The following is a 21312-nucleotide window of genomic DNA, read 5'->3' as shown; positions in this document are numbered from 1 at the left end:
ATATCCCTACCTTTTTCATCTTTTAAAATATAAAGATACATTAAAGTTATTTTAAGAAAAAAAGATCCCATATGTTGCACAGTGCTGCCTAGAAAAAGGAAAAAAGAAAAAGCTGTGGCCTCAGGGGCATGCGTCTCATTTAACACATATCCAGAGGGTAACTGCAACTCTCCCTAGAGACTAGCTCACCAGGTGGCCCCATCTTTACGCTCTCCCTCTGCCCCTGCACGGTTTGCTGGAGTCTTCATGAAAGGAGCTTGTGCAAAAGTCTGACAGCCCGGGATGGGGGCTGCTGACCAGAGGACACAGTCCTTATAGCCTGACTCTGGTGGCCAGTGGGGCTTGTGTTCATGAGTTTAATGGTACGGTAGCAAAAACAAAACAGTTCTTAACTGGCTGTTCCTTCAGAGGTTATTAGTACAGAGGGAGCAGACAGAAACACCCATCTTTCCTAGTCTTCCCCCAAAAGAGGTGTATTTGCATCCTTAAAAAGCTGCTGTCTGACTTCTTTAAGATGAAAGAAAGGGTGCTAATTAGTAACAGGAAAACATATGAAAGTATAAATCTCACTGGTAAAGCTAAATATTTAGTTAAGTTCAGAATGGTGTTGCAATGGTGGTGGGTTGATCACTTATAAATCTAGCATGAAGGTTAAAAGACAAACTTAGTCTGCTGCCAAGCCCTGGGAGAATAGCCACAGTGATTCTTCACGAGACAGTTAAGAACAGTTTCTCAGCTCACTATAAGCTTGTGGGTCTCGTGGATATTGGCTTTCAGAGATAGATATTATGGGGGCCTGTCTCCCAGCTGGGATTCTTAAAAAGTTAGGATGCCAAATACATGGTCCAAATCCTTTACTCCTTGGGGAAAAGCTGGGAGTTGGGTTCTCACCTGATTGATGAGTCGCAGTGCCAGGGTTGGGGTTTATGGCAAGTTTGTGTCTCAGACTTTACTACCTGTTTCACTGTGGACTTTTTCTTTTTCCTGATATGTAGGAGTCACTCAGCTGCTTTCTAGATTTCTTTCAGAAAAGTCTCTCAGCTAATTTCTGGATTTCTTTCAGAAGTATTTATTCCACAGGTAGCTGTAGATTTGGAGTGTCTGTGGGAGGTGGTATATTGAAGAGACTCTTGTGTTAACATCTTGAACCCAAACCTCCACTGGCTTCTTTTTTTTTTTTTAATTAATTTTATTTTTGGTATATAAAATACAGTTATTTTGGGTCTTCACTGCTCTGTGTGGGCTTTTCTCTCTACTTGCAGTGAGCAGGGGCTACTCTTCATTCTGGTGCACAGCTTTCTCATTGCGGTGGATTCTCTTGTGGAGCAAGGCTTTAGGCACACAGGCTCGCTAGTTGTGGTGCACAGGCTTAGTTGCTCCGAGGCATGTGTAATCTTTCAGGACCAGGGATTGAATCCGTGTCCCCTGTATTGGCAGGCAAATTCTTTTCCACTGTACCACCAGGGAAGTCCTCCACTGGCTTCTTAATCTGTCTTAATCACTGAGTTCTTAATCTTCAAGGGGGCTCAGTGAGTGAGTAAAATGTGGGTATGACCACTGGGATGGTGGCTTGAGTACAGCAGGAAGTGCTGTATTTGCAGCCCTCTCTCATGACACTTCCAATTCTGCCCATCTCACTACTGCTTAACAGAAACTTCTTCCAAGTTCCAGCCGTCTTGGGTCGAGGTATTAAGTCCCCTTAGTCTGGAGAGTGAGCATCGTTTTCTTATTTATTCTTATAGATCGTGTTGTGACAAGTTTGGATTTTTCTCCTTCTAAAAGCTATTTATTTATGGAAATTACTATAAGACAAGATCATAAAAGCATAGGATAGTCTGAAATACTGTGTGCTAGGGCTTCTGAAGAGGCCAAGTCTATATCACCCCATTTCCTCCCATGAATTGTTCAACTGAAATTTAGGACAAGGAGTTTAGACACATGGAGGCTAAATATTACCTTTATTATAGATAAATGCAAACTGGAGGCTGGTCTGTGTGGGAGTCCAATGGTATTTCCGACTGGATTCCAGAAGTAAAGAGACTGACCTGGTGAACCTTGACAATGGCAAAAACAGACTCTTAATCCCCACTCTCATGATGTGGCCTAGGCAATGCATGCTGTACCCTCTATGCAGACAGGCAGAGTCCACAGCAGAAGAGGAAAGAAGCAGGGCCAGGGCAGTCTGTGTTTAACCAGAAGACAGGAAACTACACAGTAATTTAAACAGGGAAGCTTAATATAAAGAATTATTAAGCAGTGATAGTAACTATATAGAGCTATACTGTTAAGATGAAAAGGGATTTTTAGGGGTCTTTAGCACTGAGAAGGAGAAGGCAATGGCACCCCACTCCAGTACTCTTGCCTGGAAAAAAATCCCATGGATGGAGGAGCCTGGTAGGCTGCAGTCCATGAGGTCGCTAAGAGTCGGACACGACTGAGCGACTTCACTTTGACTTTTCACTTTCATGCATTGGAGAAGGAAATGGCAACCTACTCCAGTATTCTTGCCTGGAGAATCCCAGGGATGGGGGAGCCTGGTGGGCTGCCATCTGTGGGGTGCACAGAGTCGGACATGACTGAAGTGACTTAGCAGCAGCAGCAGCACTGAGAAGGAAATGGCAACCCACTCCAGTATTCTTGCCTGGAGAATCCCAGGGATGGAGGAGCCTGGTGGGCTGCCATCTATGGGGTCGCATAGAGTCGGACACAACTGAAGCGACTTAGCAGCAGCAGCAGCAGCACTGAGACAGTGTACCTAAGGAAGGACAAACTTGAAAAGGGAGGGGTTCATACTTCCTGAAAGACCACTGGATAGCAGAGAAGTTTGCTGGGTTGCCCAGTCCCCAGATATGACCAGGTAGTTAGATGAGCAGAAGCTGACAGACATTTAAAGGGAGTCGGGGCACTACTGTGGACACTAGTGGAATGTGGAGCTATAGAGGCCCCTCTTTGCAGGAATCTAGCATATATCCGTGAAGGGCTTTGGCCTAACAGCTGTCCTAACAGCTCCTGGTAGTGGGTGGGACAAAGGTCAGGGTACTGTCTTGCATGTGAAGGGCTTTAGAGAGGGTATAAGTTTAAAAAATAGATGAGTGAACAGGAAGCATTACTCACTGCCATTCCCCAGGTTTTTGTTAACTCAATGGATATGGCCAAAACCCTGTGGAGTCAATAATTTGTTAACATCACCTTGCTTCCATCTTCAGGAGACCAGTACTCCATTACAAACCCTTGCTGCTTGGGGCATCCTTTTGGACTGCTAATAAAAATGTATAGTTTGCATCCAAGAGTCTCTGAATTGGGTCATTATACCATATTAGTTTAATTAACCTCAAGGTCTTGCTTTGCCCCAGTGCCAATAGTTCTATGATAATTCTGTCTTTACTTGACCAAACTTTAGTCAGATTTGAACCTTCTTCTAGATCTATCTTGTGCATTATTATGAACTCTAGATTTAGTAGGAACTCTGCTAAAGTCAGTTGAACTAGCTGCTGCTGCTAAGTCATTTCAATTATGTCTGACTCTTTTCAACGCTATGGACTGTAGCCCACCAGGCTCCTGTCCATGGAATTCTTCAGGTAAGAATATTGGAGTGGGTTGCTATTTTTTCATTTGAACTAGAACTCCTGTAAATTCAAAAAACATATATAGAAAAAGTAGGTTAAAGGTATATAAACAGAAAATCCACAGAAGAGGAAACCAGATTGACAACATTTGGCATTTCCTTGGTTATTTGTGAGGATGAGCTTTTCAAATGTTAGTTGTCCATCTAGTTTCCTCTTCTGTGGCTTCTTCTATTTTTACACTGTTCTGATGGAAGTGGCTTTGTCTTACTGCAATGCAGGAGACCCCAGTTTTATCTCTGGGTCACAAAGATCCCCTGGAGAAGGGATAGGCTACCCACTCCAGTATTGTTGGGCCTCCCCTGTGGCTCAGCTAGTAAAAAATCTGCCTGCAATGTGGGAGACCTGGGTTCAACCCCTGAGTTGGGAAGATCCCCTGGAGAAGGGAAGAGCTATCCACTCCAGCATTCTGACCTGGAGAATTCCTCAGACTGTATAGTCCATGGGGTCAGAAAGAGTGGGACACAACTGAGTGACTTTCACTTCCACTTGTCTTACTGTATCTGGGAGCTTGCAGTTAAACATCTGACAAGGTTACCTCACATTTAACTGGCTAGGGTAGAAATAAGCAGGAAGGGGACTGTCTTAGTTTGGGCTACTATAACAAAACACCATAGACTGAGTGGCTTAAACAACAATTTATTTCTCACAGTTATAGAGGCTGAGAAGCCCCAATAGCAAGTGCTGGCAGATTTGGAAAAGGTCCATTTCCTGGATTGTAGACAGCTGCTGTCTCACTCGGCTCACATGGCCTTTTCTTGGTATACACACAATGCCACATTCCTTATGAGGGCATTACTCCCACAAGGACTGTACCATCCTCTTGACCTCATATAAACATGTTTAATTTCCTAAGGCCCTATCTCCAAATACCATCACATTAGGCACTAGGGCTTCAGTACATGAATTCTGGGCTGGGCTGTGGTTCCTTATTTAACTCAACTAACAAAAATCTTTAATGGTATTACGCAGGGATAGGCTTTACTTTGTTCTGAATTCTCATGCTGAAGGACGAGAATCGCAATTTGAACCTATGCAAAGGCTTACTATGTTTGGGGACAGGAAGATAGTATCATAAATGTCATTTCTCCCCAAATGTATATACTTAAGGCAATTCTAATTAGAGTATCAAAGCGTTTTTATAATTTGAGACCTACCTTCATTTATAGAGAAAGAAAACGAAGATTAGCCAATAAAACTGGACAACAGCAAGGAGTGGGGGACTTACAGTAACAAAATACAATAAGGCTAATGTTAACATTATCCATTAATGTTAGTATAGGAATAGAAAAGTAAGTGAATGAAGCAAGAGAATATAAATAAGTCGGTGTAAATCAAAATATAAGCCAGTTAAAGTAGAATAAAGAAAAGATTATTTGGGTAAAGAATTACATAGCAGAGTTTTAGTTGAATAGGAAAAGTATGGTATCAAAGTAATAAAAGGCCGTTCCCACTGACCCATCCCTGGAAAGATGACTTTAGATTTGTTTTTCTACTAGTTTCCTTGAAGAAAATACTGGAAATCTCTCATTTGTGGCCTGTACCTGGATGGGATGAACTGTGAACTGGCATGTAGACACTGACTGCCTATATAACTAAGGCGTCATAAGTCTTGGGAAACCAAGGTAGTAACTTCCCTGTGCTTAAGTGGTTATCCCTGTTACAAGTGAGTGTGCCCCATTTAATGGTGGCACACCATGCAGATGCCCGGCTTGATGAATGTGCTGGATGAGAATGTTAGTCTCCCACTGCTGAGGTGAACCACACCCATTCTGACCTTGTCTCCTCTGTGCAGTGCTGGGGCAGTGGAAGCTGTGCTTGCTTGAGCACTTGCAAGACTTTCTGATGAACATGCTGTAAAGATATTTTCTTGTTAGGACAAAGCTAATAATAAACCTAATGCTAGGTTTATTCTGTTACCTCTCTTCCTCTTTCTGATTGCCAGTTCAAATCTGTGATGGCTTCTGGTGGACATGCAGGTGTCAGAGCTGTTTGACCCTAAACTGACTGCTGGATTATTTTAACAAACTGTGCTTGTACAACTGGCAACCCATCTGGAAGGAAAAAATATGAACCTTCATAAATGACATTAAAAATTCAATTCTAAAAGGGTTAAACATTAATATATTACAAAAAGGAAATAGACAACTTGAAAGAAAACCTAAGAAATAACATACAATGTAAAGATTAAAGTATCTTTACAACTGACCCATACATATCCCAATGTCTAATGTGGAAAAAGGTCTTCAAAACTGACAAAAAGATAAATAATCCTATAGGAATATAGGCTAACAATATGAAAGTTTACAAAGAAGCAAATCTAGGAACAGGTGAGGTTTATACTCATCAGACAAACATGAATTTTAGTATAATACCACCTATTGTATAGCTGGAGGAAACTTGTTTTGAAAATAACTGATAGCATCTACTAAAATTTTAAAGTAGCACATATCCTTTGATCTAGCAGTCTCTTGCCTATAATCTATCCCCTGGAAATAAGAATACCTAAAATGTAAGGGCCACTTGTAAGGGTGTTTACTTGTGTTGTCTGTCATGGTAAATAACTAGTAACAAGTTGAATCAGCAGGGAGAATGGCCGAATAAATACACAGTACACAATACCATAGAATACCATGCAGCATTTGCTTATCTTACTCTACCTGACCATTATAATCATTCTTGTTGCTGGGCCATGGCACTGGCCAACTATATGCACCAAATGGTAATCCTAGTTTGGTCTGGAGTTCCTAGTTGCTCTGTGACTTCAAAGATGTACCAGCACAAGGGTGTAATACTTAAGGAATATCAGAGAATGTTTAATGAAAAATGGAAGAAAAGAGGATATTTAGATTTGTAGATACACATATATATTACTTGGATACATTACTTCACAAAGTCAACCTACGGCATTTATAATCTTAAAACCAAATTTCAAAAATGCCAGTAACAAGCAGTGCAGTGCTATAGTTATATTAGCATAGTATTTTTCTGAGTTTAAGAGAAATCAATATATTTGAAAGGAGCCTAAGGTTTAAATGTTACACACTCAACTTTTATCACTATTCAAAAAGAGCATTAACTGTTTCTATATATCAGGTTATTGTGGGAAAGAATAAAAAAATCCTCAAAAAGATTTGCTTTTAATAAGAGAATTCTCTTTAGGTCTGAGATCTCATCAGTTCTATTCTCTCCAAGGAAACAAATTAGAGGTGGGGTGGGAGAGTTGACTGTGTCTGGCAAATTAGAGAAAATAACTAGTTTGAGTTAAAAACTGAAGCTGAAATGCAACAGTTGTTTCACTTGGTGTCATAAAAAAAAAAAAAGTAACATGTTTTCCTCATTTTTAAAATGTCTAATTTCTAATACCAGAACTGGTTATGTGGCTTATTAAAATTTCTGATAAATGTTTCTGAAAAACTAATTATTTCTAACAAGTCTGTGCATGTATTATAAAGTAATATGATCCTTAATGTGCTTCAATCACCTGTTGCAAAATCATGATCTCAGAGACCACAGAGATTAGTGATATGACATTTGAGAGTAATTTAAATAAATGGATTTAAGTTACCATTAAAATTTTAAATTTTATTTCATATTTTAAAGATATGATTTCAGAAATATTTTTTTTGCAAAATATCTGCATCTAATTGGAAATGTAAGTCCATTATAACATGTATTCCATGTAGTCTCTCTACTCCTATCCCTTTTTTAATTTTCAGAAGTTTAAAAGAAACAGCATAAATAGAATAAACTCATACATTATTACAATCCAGAATCAACTAATGTTTTCTTATATTTATTTGGAATCTTTTTTAATGAGATAGATATTTAGATACAAAACTGAAGTATTGTTCAACCACCATAATTGGCCCCATTTCCCTTCTACTCTCTTTCTTTCTAGAGACAACCACTTTTGGGAATTGAGTGTGTATCTTTCCAATCCATTCTTCATAGTTTTACATAAAAATGTTTACCCATAACCAATGCTTTAATACTAGTGTTGGTTAGTGTTGATTTAATTCAAACTCACACAGGTATAGTTACAATATATTCATCACTTCATTTTCACTCTACATGATTTTCAAATCTTTCTGTTAATACATATAGATTTAGTTTGTTAATTGCTAGAGAATATTCTACAGGGTAACTACATCACATTTTATCAACCATTTCCAAAGTGACAGACATTTGTTTCCAATTTTTTGCTATATTAATATAACTCATGCTGCAATGAACATTAAAGATACAGGACTCCCTGGGTACATGTATCAGTTTCTTCACTATATGTATATATACTCAAGAGTGGGTATTCTGGAATGTGTTTTTAAAATTCTTACTACTCAAAGGTTTGAAAAAAAAATCTACAAAACCCTTTTATTAAGTTTTGCTCTTTTGAGTTCTAGTCTTCAATACTTTTGAGTTTTTTTAATAAATACTTTATAATGTATGACAACAGCAAAGATCTAATTTTTCCACATGAAGAATCAATTACCCTGAGACCATTTTTTTAATTATCCAGATTTTTCTACCAATTTGAGATTACCACCTCTATGAACTGCCAATTCCCCTTAAAAACATGCATGTATTTCTGGATATAGTATCCTGTCACAATCTTTATTTTCTATTACTGTATCAAGAGCAAGTAATTTTGATGGTTATACATGTAGTAAAACATGTAACAACAAAATGACAATTTTGTCTTTGTTTCACATCTTCACACCTTGTATATCTTTGTCTGAATATATCAGGTAGGCCTTCTAGAACCATGTTGATTAGTGTCCATGACTGGATCCTTAATGAGAATGCTCCTAAAAGTCCAGCATGAACATGTTTGTTGTGGGGGTATTGGTTTTCATGATAGTATAATAGTTATTAAATTCTCAGTGTATTATATTTTGAGTTGTTGCTGTAGGTTTTTCCATATTGATGTTACTTTACTGTAAAATGAATTTTCTGATATACTGTTTAGAATGATTTCTATTGAAGGTTTTCCTAAATTTAAGACATTCATAGAGCTTTAATGAGTATGAATTCTCTGGTGTCTAATATGATGTGACTTCTGGCTAAAAGCTTTCCCACATTCATTACACTGATAAGGTTTTTCTCCAGTATGGATTCTCATATGCAGAGCAAGAGTTGAGAACTGAGAGAAGGCTTTCCCACATTCATTGCAACCATAGGGCTTCTCACCTGTATGGCTTCTCATATGCACAGTAAGAGATGAGCTTTGACAGAAAGCTTTCCCACATATTTTACATTCATAAGGCTTATCACCTGTATGAATTCTCACATGTACAATAAGTGATGTGATTCGGGAGAAGGCTTTTCCACATTTATTACATTCATAGGGTTTCTCTCCTGTATGAATATTGTGATGTTTAATGAGGTACTGCTTCTGCCTAAAGATTGTTCCACATTCATTACACTTATAGGGTTTCTCTCCAATATGAATTTTCTCATGCTCAGTGAGGTTTGATTTGCCACTGAAAGCTTTTCCACATTCCTTACATATATAAGGTTTCTCTCCTGTATGACTTCTCTGGTGTCTAATGAGGCTTGACTTCTGAATGAAAGCTTTCCCACACCCTTTACATTCATAAGGTTTCTCTCCAGTATGAATTCTTTGATGGATAATGAGGTTTTCTTTCTGGCTAAAGGCTTTTCCACACTCATTACATTTAAAGGGTTTCTTTCCACTATGGATATTCTGATGTTTGACGAGGTATTGCTTCTGACTGAAGGCTCTTCCACATTGGTTACATTCAAAGGGTTTCTCTCCTGTATGAATTTTCTCATGCTCAGAGAGATATGATTTGCCACTGAAGGCTTTGCCACATTCCTTACATGCATAGGGTTTGTTTCCAGTATGATTTCTCTGTTGCTTAATAAGGCTTGACATCTGAATAGAAGCTTTCCCACATTCATGAGGTTTCTCTCCAGTATGATGTTTTTGATGAGTAAGTAAGTTTCCTTTCTGGCTAAAGGCTTTCCCACATTTATTACATTGATATGATTTCTTTCCTGTATGACTTCTCAAATGTAGAGTAAGGGATGAGACTCGAGAGAACACTTTACCACATTCAGTACATTCATGTGATTTCTCTGCAGTATGCATTTTCTTATGCTCTGTGAGGTTTTGCTTCAGACTAAATGTTTTTCCACATTCATTACATTCATATAGTTTCTCTTCAGTATGAATTTGATCATGTTGAAGGAGATCTGATTCAGGCCGAAGGCTTTCCAACATTCTTATCATGCACAGGTATTTTCTCCAACAAGAATTCCTTAGTATCTCTTGACATGTGACATGGATGAAAGCTTTCCCACATTCAATATATGCAGATGGTTTCTCTCCAATAATAATTCTCAGATATCTAACAAAGTTGAATTTATGATGAAAGACTTTTCACACTGGTTATCCTGAGGTCAGATGATTATAAATTGGGATGAAATGTAGCATCCTCATTATATTCGTAATGGTTCTTTCTTAGATAGCTTCTCTCATGTTTAAGTGCAAGTTATGTCCAAATTTTTAAACTGAGTCCCATACATAGAGTAATAGTCTTAAAGAATCAATGTCTGTGCTCAGAGGAAATACTTCTCTGAGTTTTTCTTTAGCTGTATTTTATGAAGTTGTCTGAGTTTTTTAGTTGTATTTTCTGAGTTTTTCTTTAGCTGTATTTTCACAAAGAAGGATGCAACTTAACTCAAAGGTCTTTCCTGTTGTATCTTTATTTATTTATAAATTTCCCAGGCCTTTTCTGAAAGGGAGTACAAAAAAAAAATCATTGAAAAGAGTAACTAACTGTAAAATATTTAATGCCTGGCATGTAGTGAACATCTAATAAGGCAGCTATCATCATCATCATCAATATCACACTTGTGAACTTCTCCACTATTTTTAATAAAATCTCAGAAATGTGAAATTTAGGGACTTCTCTTGTTGTCCAGTTGTTAACAGTCCACCCTGCCAATGGACATGGGTTTGATGCCTGGAGCAACTAAGCCCACAAGCCACAACTACTGAGCCCAAATGCTGCTACTACTGAAGCCCAAGTGCCTAAAGTCCATGCTCCGCAGGCAGGAGAGGCCACTGCAGTAAAAGGCCTACTCATTGCAATGAAGAGTGTCACCCACTCACTGCAACTAGAGAAAGCCCCAGTGCAGCCAAAAGAATAAAAAACAGTGCAATTTAAAAATAGACTTTTAATTTCAAACCTAACCTAACAGTATAAAAGAAAGCTCAAATACAAATGACACCCATGGGTGCATTAGCTTAAACTGGTTTTAAATGAAACAATGTATACTTTATAAATCAGTAAAATAAGGGAAAACATAAAGAACAGGTGACAGGATGAAAGACAAAACATAACACTGCAAAGTGTAGGATGAAGGGATAAAAAATGAATAGTATTATTAAAGGGATGTGTGGTTAAATAAGATATTTATTTCTACATCTTCTTGAAGCTCCATTAAAATGACAATAAGGAGATGAAGGGCATTACTCATAAAAACTGAAAGGCTGAGGAAACAACAATGGATGAAAGTATTAGGAAATTTTGAAAGGAAAGCGAATAAAGGACTAAATTAACCACAAAACTTACATAAAATGCTAGTAGATAAGGATGCCACTTAGATGCAAGGTAATTTGTGACACAGCTGTTGACAAAAAGGCTGTATAACTTTATGGACAGATTGGTTAAGAATTGAAAGTGGCTTATAAAATTATATAAGGAGAAGCTGATGCACCCAACTCTCCTAACTGGAAGAAATAGGAATTTATTATCCAGAAAAGTGTAACTGAGAAACTCCAAATTTAGTTTTGACACAGAAAGTAGATGGGAGTGCCATACTGAAAGAGGGTGATAAGTAAAAGTTTATATATAGTATAGAATCCCAACTTCTTTCTACTGCTAGACTACAGGAATGCTGGTAGTTGCCAGGTGTCAGATATGGAAGGGTTCTTGTCTGAAAAAATGAGAAAATCATGAGAAGCCCGATAGATCCTGACATCTGGAGTCATAGAAAATAAATACTTGTATATCCAACTGAATGTGTACAGTGAAGCTCACCATTTTAACAGACCTACTCATGGACACTGATTATAATCATCACAGAAAATATGAAAAATGAATGCAGGAAATTTTCTGAGCCCCATCTTCTTATTAGCATGTTGATAATGATTAAAATTTACTGCATTTAAAATAGGTAAAACAGCTATATGAAATGAAATGGCAATTGCAGAATAAGCTGCAATTCAGAATAAACACCAATAGACACAGTCAAATGAGTTTAAAGTGGCTGTCTACATGAAGCAAGAACAGTGGGTAAGGAAGAATGGAGTAAGCATAGTTATAACCCTATTTGACTTCTAAAAGCTCCAATTTCTTATACCTACAGAGATTTCCTTGAAGACTTGGGCCTTTTAACTTGAATCAATCTATAAAGAATTATATAATAACTATAGACAGTGCTTTTTTACCTTACAACTGAGTTTCACATGGGCTAAACAGCAAAGTACATATACATTTAATGGGAAAGGGGAAAAAAAGAAAATATGCCAGAAAATAGCCATCTTTGCTTCCAAATCTGATTTTGATTTCCATTTTGATTACTGATACTATCACTTCTGGATACTGAAACTGTCATTGCCATCAAATTTCAGTTTTCATTTATTTTTCTTCTTTCATTATGCCTGATACTCTGGCACCCAAGCTCTTTTTTGTCAAGGACTCTTTTCTTGGCCTCTCTAAGTCCTTTCTTTTATAACTATTTTCTACCCACTCTCTGGAAACCTTTGACATTATTCTGAACTATCCATCTCAAACTTTTATCCTCATTTTCATATAAATCATATTAAGAACTGACTAATAATATGCTGCCTCTCTTACCAATGCTGTAATTTCCATAATTAGAAAAAAATAACCTCAACACTCACTGCATACCATAAGCAAAAATTCACTCAAAATGAATTACAGACCACAGCATGAGCATTAAAAATATTAATAAGAAATATAAAAGAAAAAATGGTAGACTTTATCAAAACTAAAAACTAATTAATGCCCTTTAAAAACACAGTTAAGAAAACAAAAACAAAAGCCATAGACTGGGAGGAACTAATAAAGGGCTTCTCTCCAAAATATATAGAACCGCTGAAACTCAATAATAAAAAGATAAAAACTATTTATTTTTTAAAATGGGAGAAAAACTAGAATAGTCTTAAAACATGAATGGCTAGAGAATCCCATGGACAGAGGAGCCTGGCAGGCTGTACTCCATAGGGTCACATAGAGTCAGAAATGACTGAAGCAACTCAGCATGCACCCTCGAATTTACAATGTAGTGAATTTATATTTCAATGTAGTGAAAAACACAAACCTAAGAGAGTATATGTTAATACATAAGATCCAAGTTACTTTGTATCTGAGATGGGAGATACAAGGATTAGAGAGATTGGGCTAGAAGTAAGAGACAGTTCAATAAAAATGAAGTTCAAGATTGAACAGTGGATAAGATTTTGATAAATGGATCAATGCACAATCAAAGGCAAAGATGCCAAGAATTTCATACACACGACAGGGGCGATAAGAAGGGTACAACTCTTACTATTTAAAGCTGGAATAATAATCACAACTTGATGAAGGGAAGAGGGAGGCTGAAAATATATACATTGTAAAGTGTATAAAATATACATATCACTCCTGGTGATAGTAAATAGATATCGTCTAAAATCAAGAAAAAATAAATAAATAAAATCGAGGATAAAGACTAAGAAAATTATGAATATAAAGGCAAACACGAGAAAGAAAAAAAATAAACTTCCCAAATGTTCAGGAAGATATATATTCACAACAAATAAAGATCCTACAGCAAAAGATAAAAGAGGAGGCAGAATTTAAAACAGTAGGGAATTACCTAGCGGTCCAGTGGTTAGGACTCTGTGCTTTCACTACTGAGGGCACGGGTTCAATTCCTTGTCAGGGAACCAAGATCCCACAAGCCATGACGTGTGGCAAAAAAAACAAAAAAGAATTTAAAATAGTACAGAAAGTTAAATCAGAATCAATACCAACCATACTGTTCCTGTCAACAAATGCAAATAGAATAATAATAACTATTAAAAGAACTATGATAGGCCCATATAGGAAATTCTCAGGCCTCAAGCCAGACCTCCTGAATCTAAAAAAGCTGTGGGTAGGGCCCAGCAGTCTGTATTTAACCAGCCCTTCAGGTGATTTTTTTTTTTTTTTAAGATTTATTATATACTTATTTATTTTATTCTTTGGCTGAGCTGAGTTTTGATCGCTTTGCCCAGGCTTTCTCTGGTTGGGCTAAGTGGGGGCTACTCTCTAGTTGCAGTGCATGAGCTTCTCATTGTGCTGGTTTCTCTTGTTGCAGAGCACAGGCTCTAGGCTTACAGGCTCAGTAGTTGTGGCTCACAGGCTTAGTTGCTCTGTGGCATGTGGGATCTTCCGGGAGCAGGGACTGAACCCATGTCCCCTGCATTGGCAGGCAGATTCTTAACCACTGGACCACCAGGGAAGCCTTCTCCAGGTGATTTTGATGCATGTTAAAGTTTAACAACTGATATAGCTGCTGCTGCTGCTAAGTCGCTTCAGTTGTGTCCAACTCTGCGACCCCATAGACGGCAGCCCACCAGGCCCCTCCCATGGGATTTTCCAGGCAAGAGTACTGGAGTGGGTTGCCATTGCCTTCTCCAACTGACACAGCAAATCCCCCCTAAACTGTATATAAGATATGCTTCTAAAATAATATATCAGAAATGCTGAAAATAAAGACTAAAAATAATCATGAATATATAAACTATAGAAATCCAAGATACAAAAACATTAGCAACTGAGAAGACTACCTCTCTCAACCTAGGAGATCAAATCCATGAAATATATGAATATATATGAAATGGAAACATGAAATAAAAATATGTACTAATTTATAATATAGAATTAACTAGTTTATTCTGTATTTTGAAAATACTGAAACATCTTTTAAAATGCTCAGAGGACATTCTCAAAATAAGTCCACATAGTAGGCCTATAAAACTTCAAATATTCCACAAAGTAGAAAAGGACAGATAAAATACCCTAAAAAAAAAGTCATAAACAAAATTAAAAATTTTCACTTGTAAATTTCAAAATCTACTGGCTTGAACAAACTATTTGGTCAAAGAGGAAATTAAAATATATCACATAATATTCAGAGTATTATTCAGAACACAATGTATATCAGAACCCACTTGAAAAAAATGCTTGGAGAGTTTTAACATAAATGGTTACATCATTTTAAAAAGAAATAATAATAATATTCAAACTAAGGAATTACAATAAGGAAAAGTAAACAAAAATTAGAAAAGATAGAGAAATTGATTATTACAAACAAAACTACAAGTAATAATAGATTCATGAGTAAGAATAAAAGCAAAATTAAAAAAATTTAAAAAATGATTATTTGAAAACAAGAATTATAGAGACTATTTTGTTCAATTCTATGCAAATAAACTTGTAAACCTAGCAAATATAACCTCTGAGAACTTAGACCAGAAAAGAAAATTTAAACAGAAAAGTAAACAGAAAAAAATAGAGGTGATCATTCTCTCATTTTATCACCCCAAAGTCCAAGGTATGTGTGGTTTAAGGTGTGAATTTTACTAAACTTTTAACAAAGTACAATAATATTTGCAGAAGTAAGATGTACAACAGATTAGAACTAAGTTCTATATAACTAGTAAGTCAAATGAAAATACAGAAATTACATTCTCTTGGTAATTAAAGCCCCCCTTGTATTTTTACAGGGATTATATCAACAGCCTTCACAGATACTTAACCAGAACTGAATTTTTTATACTGTAAAATGACAGTCCTGAACTGAACTAGGCAACATTATCTGAATACCAGGCAAACTGGTCCTTTCAACAGCATTTATCTTGTGCTTTAAAAAGTGTTTTAAAATATAAATCAAAATGCTCTAATACCAAGTGTACTAACTTTGTGCTATAATGCCTAAGCTGAGTAGTTGCAACAGAGATCCTATGGATTACAAAGCCTAAAAAACTTTCTATCTGGCCTTTTACAAAAAAATTTATTGATGCTCTTCTACCCTAGAGTGGTGATTCCTCTCTCCTCTACCAGGCTGGAACCAGGATACATTGTTAATCCAGCTTTAACCACAAGTAAAAGATAAAGAGAGAACCTGGAAGAAGTCTGGATCTTAAAGTACCACAAAGACCAAAGGTACCATGCAGATTTTGACTACTCATCACATAAAGAAATAAGCCAATAAATCAATTCTTACATTCCTTAAACCAGCACATTCGGGTGCTTATTATAGTCACTTAGCTTTAAACTCCCAAGTATGCTGGTTTACCATTTCGCTTTGGTTTACCACTTAGTTTTACTATATAGGGGCTTCCCTGTTAGCTCAGTTGGTAAAGAATCTGCCTGCAATGCAGGAGACCCTGGTTTGATTCCTGGGTCAAGGAAGATCCACTGGAGAAGGAATAGGCTACCCACTCCAGTATTCTTGAGTTTCCCTTATGGCTCAGCTGGTAAAGAATCCGCCTGCCATGTGGGAGACCTGGGTTCAATCCCTGGGTTGGGAAGATCCCCTGGAGAAGGGAAAGGCTACCCACTCCAGTATTCTGGGCTGGAGTCGGGATCACAAAACGTTGGACATGACTGAGTGACTTTCACTTAGCTTTATTACCATGATTGATTAACACTTTTTAGTCCTGTTTCACTCCCTTACATATCATGCATCTGCAGATACCAATTCAGGCATTGAAAGTATTTTCAGATCATAAGAAAATGAATGGACAAGAAAATGACTTTTTACAAAAACACATAGTAGGGTAGAGTTTGCCAACTTCTGCTTTTAACAGGTCACCATTTAAAAAGAATACACTGGGTTTCCCTGGTGGCTCAATGACAAAGAATCCGCCCGCCAATGCAGAAGACACAGCTTCAGTCCCTGGTCCAGGAAGATTCCACATGCCGCAGAGCAACTAATCCTATGTGCCACAGCTACTGAGCCAACGTGTCCCAATTACTGAAGCCCATGTGCCTAGAACCTGTGCTCCACAAGAGAAGCTACTGCAATAAGAAGCCCTCACAACACAACGAAGAGTAGCTCCCACTCACCATAACTAGAGAAAAGCCCACATAGCAATGAAGACCCAGTACAACCAAAAACAAACAAACAAAAATACACTGAGTTTGCCTGACATTTGAACATTTTGTTATATGTTAACACTTTCCTACACAGCAACCACAGTAATCTTGTCACAGGCAAATCATGTCATGCTCTCTCTGGAAAGTCTCCCTGTATAATCATAAAAATATTTAGAAGCATAAAATGTTTATTGTGGCTGCTTCTGAGGAGCAGAAATAGAGAACTGAGAGCCAGGAATAGGAGATATACCTATTGTTTTAATGTCTATCATGTATATGTATTAGATTTTAAAAATAACAGTACAATACAGCACCAATTTTCAGGCCTGCATTATTGTTAAAAAGCAGAAGGTAGACGATATCTGGAGATACACTATGTATAGTATACAGTATAGATATACTCTATAGTATAGTATACAGATATATATACAGATAGTATACGGATATACTATATAGATATACTTGTATATCTGTGTATATAGTATATAGATATATACTTGTATATCTGTATACTATAGATTTACAAAATATACTATGATATCTGGAAGTAAGACAATAAAAAAAACAAGGATAAAAGGGTAAAATTCAACTATGAGGTATATTACAAAAGAAGGAGAGAGAAATATGATAGTAAAATTTTAAAGAAAATAATCTACATTTGTAGATTTGAAAGATTACAGATCTCTAATCTTTGGCAAGGACTGAATGCTGAAGGAAAGGAGTGTAGACATATAGGGAGAAGTGAAAACTGGAGAATGTTAGTGAGAGGAAGAAGCATGAAATTTAGACTATAGAAGTTATAAAATTGAGGCTGCAAATAAGGTAGAGAGGCTGGCATCCAGAATCAAGGTTAGAGAGAGAACTAGTCCTCCAGAATCTGAGAAAAGAAGAGCATCAAACCAGGAGGAGAATTTAGAAATGGTACCTAGGTTATCTAAAGGATGCCTAGCAATTTTCACTCCAAAAGACAAGAGCTGATAAGAAAATTTCAAAACATTTCAGATGTTGCAAACTCATTGCTGCTGCTGCTAAGTCGCTTCAGTCGTGTCCGACTCTGTGCGACCTCATAGACGGCAGCCCACCAGGCTCCTCCGTCCCTGGGATTCTCCAGGCAAGAACACTGGAGTGGGTTGCCATTTCCTTCTCCAATGCGTGAAAGGGAAAAGGGAAAGTGACACGACTCTTAGCGACCCCATGGACTGCAGCCTACTAGACTCCTCTGTCCATGGGATTTTCCAGGCAAGAATACTGGAGTGGGGTGCCAGTGGAGAAGGCAAACTCACTGAGCCACTGTAATGAGCCTTTACTCCATTCATACCTGCTGGGTTCTCTCTTACCCGGAGAATACCTCCTTTACATTTCTTCCTCTATCATCAGTTGCTCTTCTTGTTTGAACTGGTTACTTTAAAATTTGAAATAATGACATAGGACTTGGATGAACGTTAAAGCAGCATCTCAGAATTCAGGTTGAGCCCTTAGGACCCTCAGTGGAGTTGAAGGATAAGGAAAGTAAAGCTCCTGGGGATGCACAAAGAAGCTGACTTGTGATAAAGAACAAAGGAATGATGATTCTTTGGCTTAGAAGCCAGAGCACACACATACACATACATGTGAGCACATGGAAAAAGAGTATTTGTAATTTGCATCTCAGGTCAAACTCATTTTGTCATTTAAAGGCTCCACACATTTCAAAAAATGGGAAACAGAAGGTATCTTATTTTTCAGAATTTAGGTTATACAGAGAAACTATCAGTGAGTTGCTAGAGTTCTCTAGAATCACAACCTGCATGAGTACCTTTGAGCAGGTGTCATTTACAAGTGACACCTTGTTCCTGATTGAACAGTCACAGTTTTGAATATCATTTTCCCCCATAACAACACATTTCTCATAAATGTGAAGTCACCAACCTTAAGTGATATGGATAAAATGTAAAGGAAGTGACTCTGAAATTATTCGTGGCTCAGAGTTCTTAAAATTTTTAGAGGCCTAATATTTTATCCAGGTTATATTACTCTAAGAGAAATTAAGTGTCCTATAATTAAATGGTCATTCAATTCATTGGTTCAGCAAATGTATTTCTCATTTATTATTTGTATTGAAAAGACCATAGTCTTCGATTTGTAATGGGGTGTTACAGATAAAAGGGTCAAACTTGCTCAGAAGTTCTTCCCTTACTCCAACATAGGATGCTTAGTCTGGCTGGATAGTGCCATGAATTGATGAAAACACAGATGGCAGAAAGGATGGAGGCAACACACAGGAAGGAAGAGGTAAGTATGACATTATGGACATGAAGAGTTTGAAGTTCCTATGCAACCTCCAGATGGCATTATCCATTAGACAGTTGGAGAAGCTCAGGACAAGCCTCAAATAGGAATGGTCATTTCATTAGTCCTGTGTCACAGCTGAAGCCATAGTGGAATTTGGTTGCTCCTAAGAGTTCTTAGAAGTGAAAAAGATCAAAGTCGGAAACTCAGGAACACTCATATTTGAGGGACAAACAAACATCACTCACTAATGGAGATTTTTTGCAGGGAGAAGGGACCTTGTTCCTTGGTTTTCACTGGAATTGTAAAAATGAGAGAAGTATTATGGAAGCCAAGGAAACATCAAGAATGAGTCAGTGATAAACACCTGAAAAGGAGTGAACAGAGAAATCTAATTACTCCATACCAGGTAAAAATGAAAATGTACAAAACAGGCAAGCAAAAATGTGATTTTTATTCCTGCCCTAGTTGCTACATCCCCTCACAACCATTTTTATTTTCTGTGTAAACTCTAAAAGTTTCTTCATACAACTACAAATATACACTCCTACCCCCACTTACTAAAAAAAAAAAAAAAAAAAAAAGGTAGTATGTTATACCAAACATACACTTTATTTTCTTCATATAACAAAAAACATGGCACTTTTTAAATCTATCTAACATATGGTATATACTTCCGCTTGCTCAAGTCTTTTTTTGGGTCTTTCATTAACATTTAAAAATATCTTCATAAAGCTTTTATACTTTTACTGTTTATCCCTAGGTGTTTTATCAGATTTGTTGCTATTGTAAAGAAAGTAGTCTTCTTTTTAACTATTACTGATTATTTTCTGTATGTATCAAAAATATTATTTCTATATATGAACTTTTGTACTGTGGTACGTTCTCATTTTATTGAAAAATGCGTTGTGTGATTAAAATACTGGAAGAAATTCTTTTTACAGATAAAAGAAAAATTTGTTTCACCACATTTACAAAGGTCATTTGGTTTTGGGGAAAACCTGGTAAAATTAGGAGTCAGATTGCCATGCTCACTGACAAATCAGGGAGTCCTAAATTGATTTTCTGACTTGTGCGTCCAAGACCGGACAACTTGCTTCCCAATTCTGCGCTATCAGCACCAGTGGAAACTACCTCTTAAAGTTGTTCCTTAGCCCAGGACTTCTCAAAGCGGCCTCACCGGAAGTCCTCCAGAGAATTAAGAAAAGTCAGTACCTCTGGGGAGTCTATATATCCAATAACAAGTTTCCCGGAAATCCTCTTTAAAAAAAAATGCTGATTTTGTTTTCTACTCCACAATGGGTCTGCTTTTATACAAAAATCACTTATCGCTCAACTGCTTAGCCTTTTCCCGTTCTCATCTTTCACAGAAACGGATGTTGCAGAGAAATGCACCCTCTTATCATTATTTTAAAAACTAGAAAAGTGAGGTTTAAATGGTACTATCCCAGTAAGTTCCCAACGCCACCCACTCTCACGAAGTTGGAACCACACAGGTTGCAACTCTGCAACCCTCTCACTCTCCCTCACACCCTAAGTCACCCACCGACGAGCCCGCCCCCGTTGCCTTCTGTACCCCTGCCCCCATCCACAGAAGCTTTGAACACTGCTGCACGTCACAGGAGGCGATTCCTCTCCTTCAGTTTCCCCAACCCGGTCGTAGGCTCCGCGAAATCTCCCCTACAACCTAGCCGACCGGACTCTAAGCCCAGAAACCTAGGTCCAGCAACCCAGATCTACGCTTCGCAGAACCAAAACCAAACTCACCAGCAGACAAAGACGACGATGGCGAGCCAGACAGCCTGCGCCTGCGCACTGCCGGCTGGTTAGCATTCCCAGAGGTCTCCTGGGCTCCACCGAGCCCGGGCTCAATACCGGGCGGAATCGGTCGATATTGGGCGGGCGTCCACTTTTCTGATTGTGGACTACATTTCCCAGAAGTTTCGGTGGTTCGAGTCAGCTTTCGCGCCTTGTCAACTCCACCCGAGCTTGTGGGACTATCTCCCTGATTGGGGGAGGAGTGTACGTAGCCCGAGACTCATGACTTAGGTAATACTCTACCTGTGCCAGCTACCTCTGGGAGAAGGCAGTGGTAATAAGCTCAGTTCAAGCTCACCCCTAGTTAGGGGTGACTCCAACTAGGAACCGCGGTGCAAGGCAGCGCCAGAAAATTCCAGGGCACGGTCTGAGGCTAGGGGGTGGGGAGAAGCGGTGAGGAGGGGAGTGATTGTGGGGAT

The 21312-nt window shown here is 37.9% G+C and overlaps 1 protein-coding gene across 1 annotated transcript; it reads right to left on the bottom strand.

Moving 5' to 3' along the window:
* Nucleotides 1-4246: 4246 nt before the first annotated feature.
* On the bottom strand, nucleotides 4247-20947 carry ZNF260 (zinc finger protein 260). Its single transcript, XM_061386069.1, has 2 exons — nucleotides 20843-20947; nucleotides 4247-10384 (listed from the first exon to the last, which is right to left on the bottom strand). Exon 2 carries the CDS (start codon nucleotides 9877-9879, stop codon nucleotides 8641-8643), a length of 1239 nt encoding a protein of 412 aa, XP_061242053.1. The 5' UTR covers nucleotides 9880-10384; nucleotides 20843-20947; the 3' UTR covers nucleotides 4247-8640.
* Between the last annotated feature and the right edge of the window lie 365 nt (nucleotides 20948-21312).

Source organism: Bos javanicus, chromosome 18, assembly GCF_032452875.1.
Source record: "Bos javanicus breed banteng chromosome 18, ARS-OSU_banteng_1.0, whole genome shotgun sequence".
Classification (NCBI taxonomy): Eukaryota; Metazoa; Chordata; class Mammalia; order Artiodactyla; family Bovidae; genus Bos; species Bos javanicus.
Note: the sequence above shows the minus strand (reverse complement) of the source record. Positions and strands in the feature narration are given on the sequence as shown.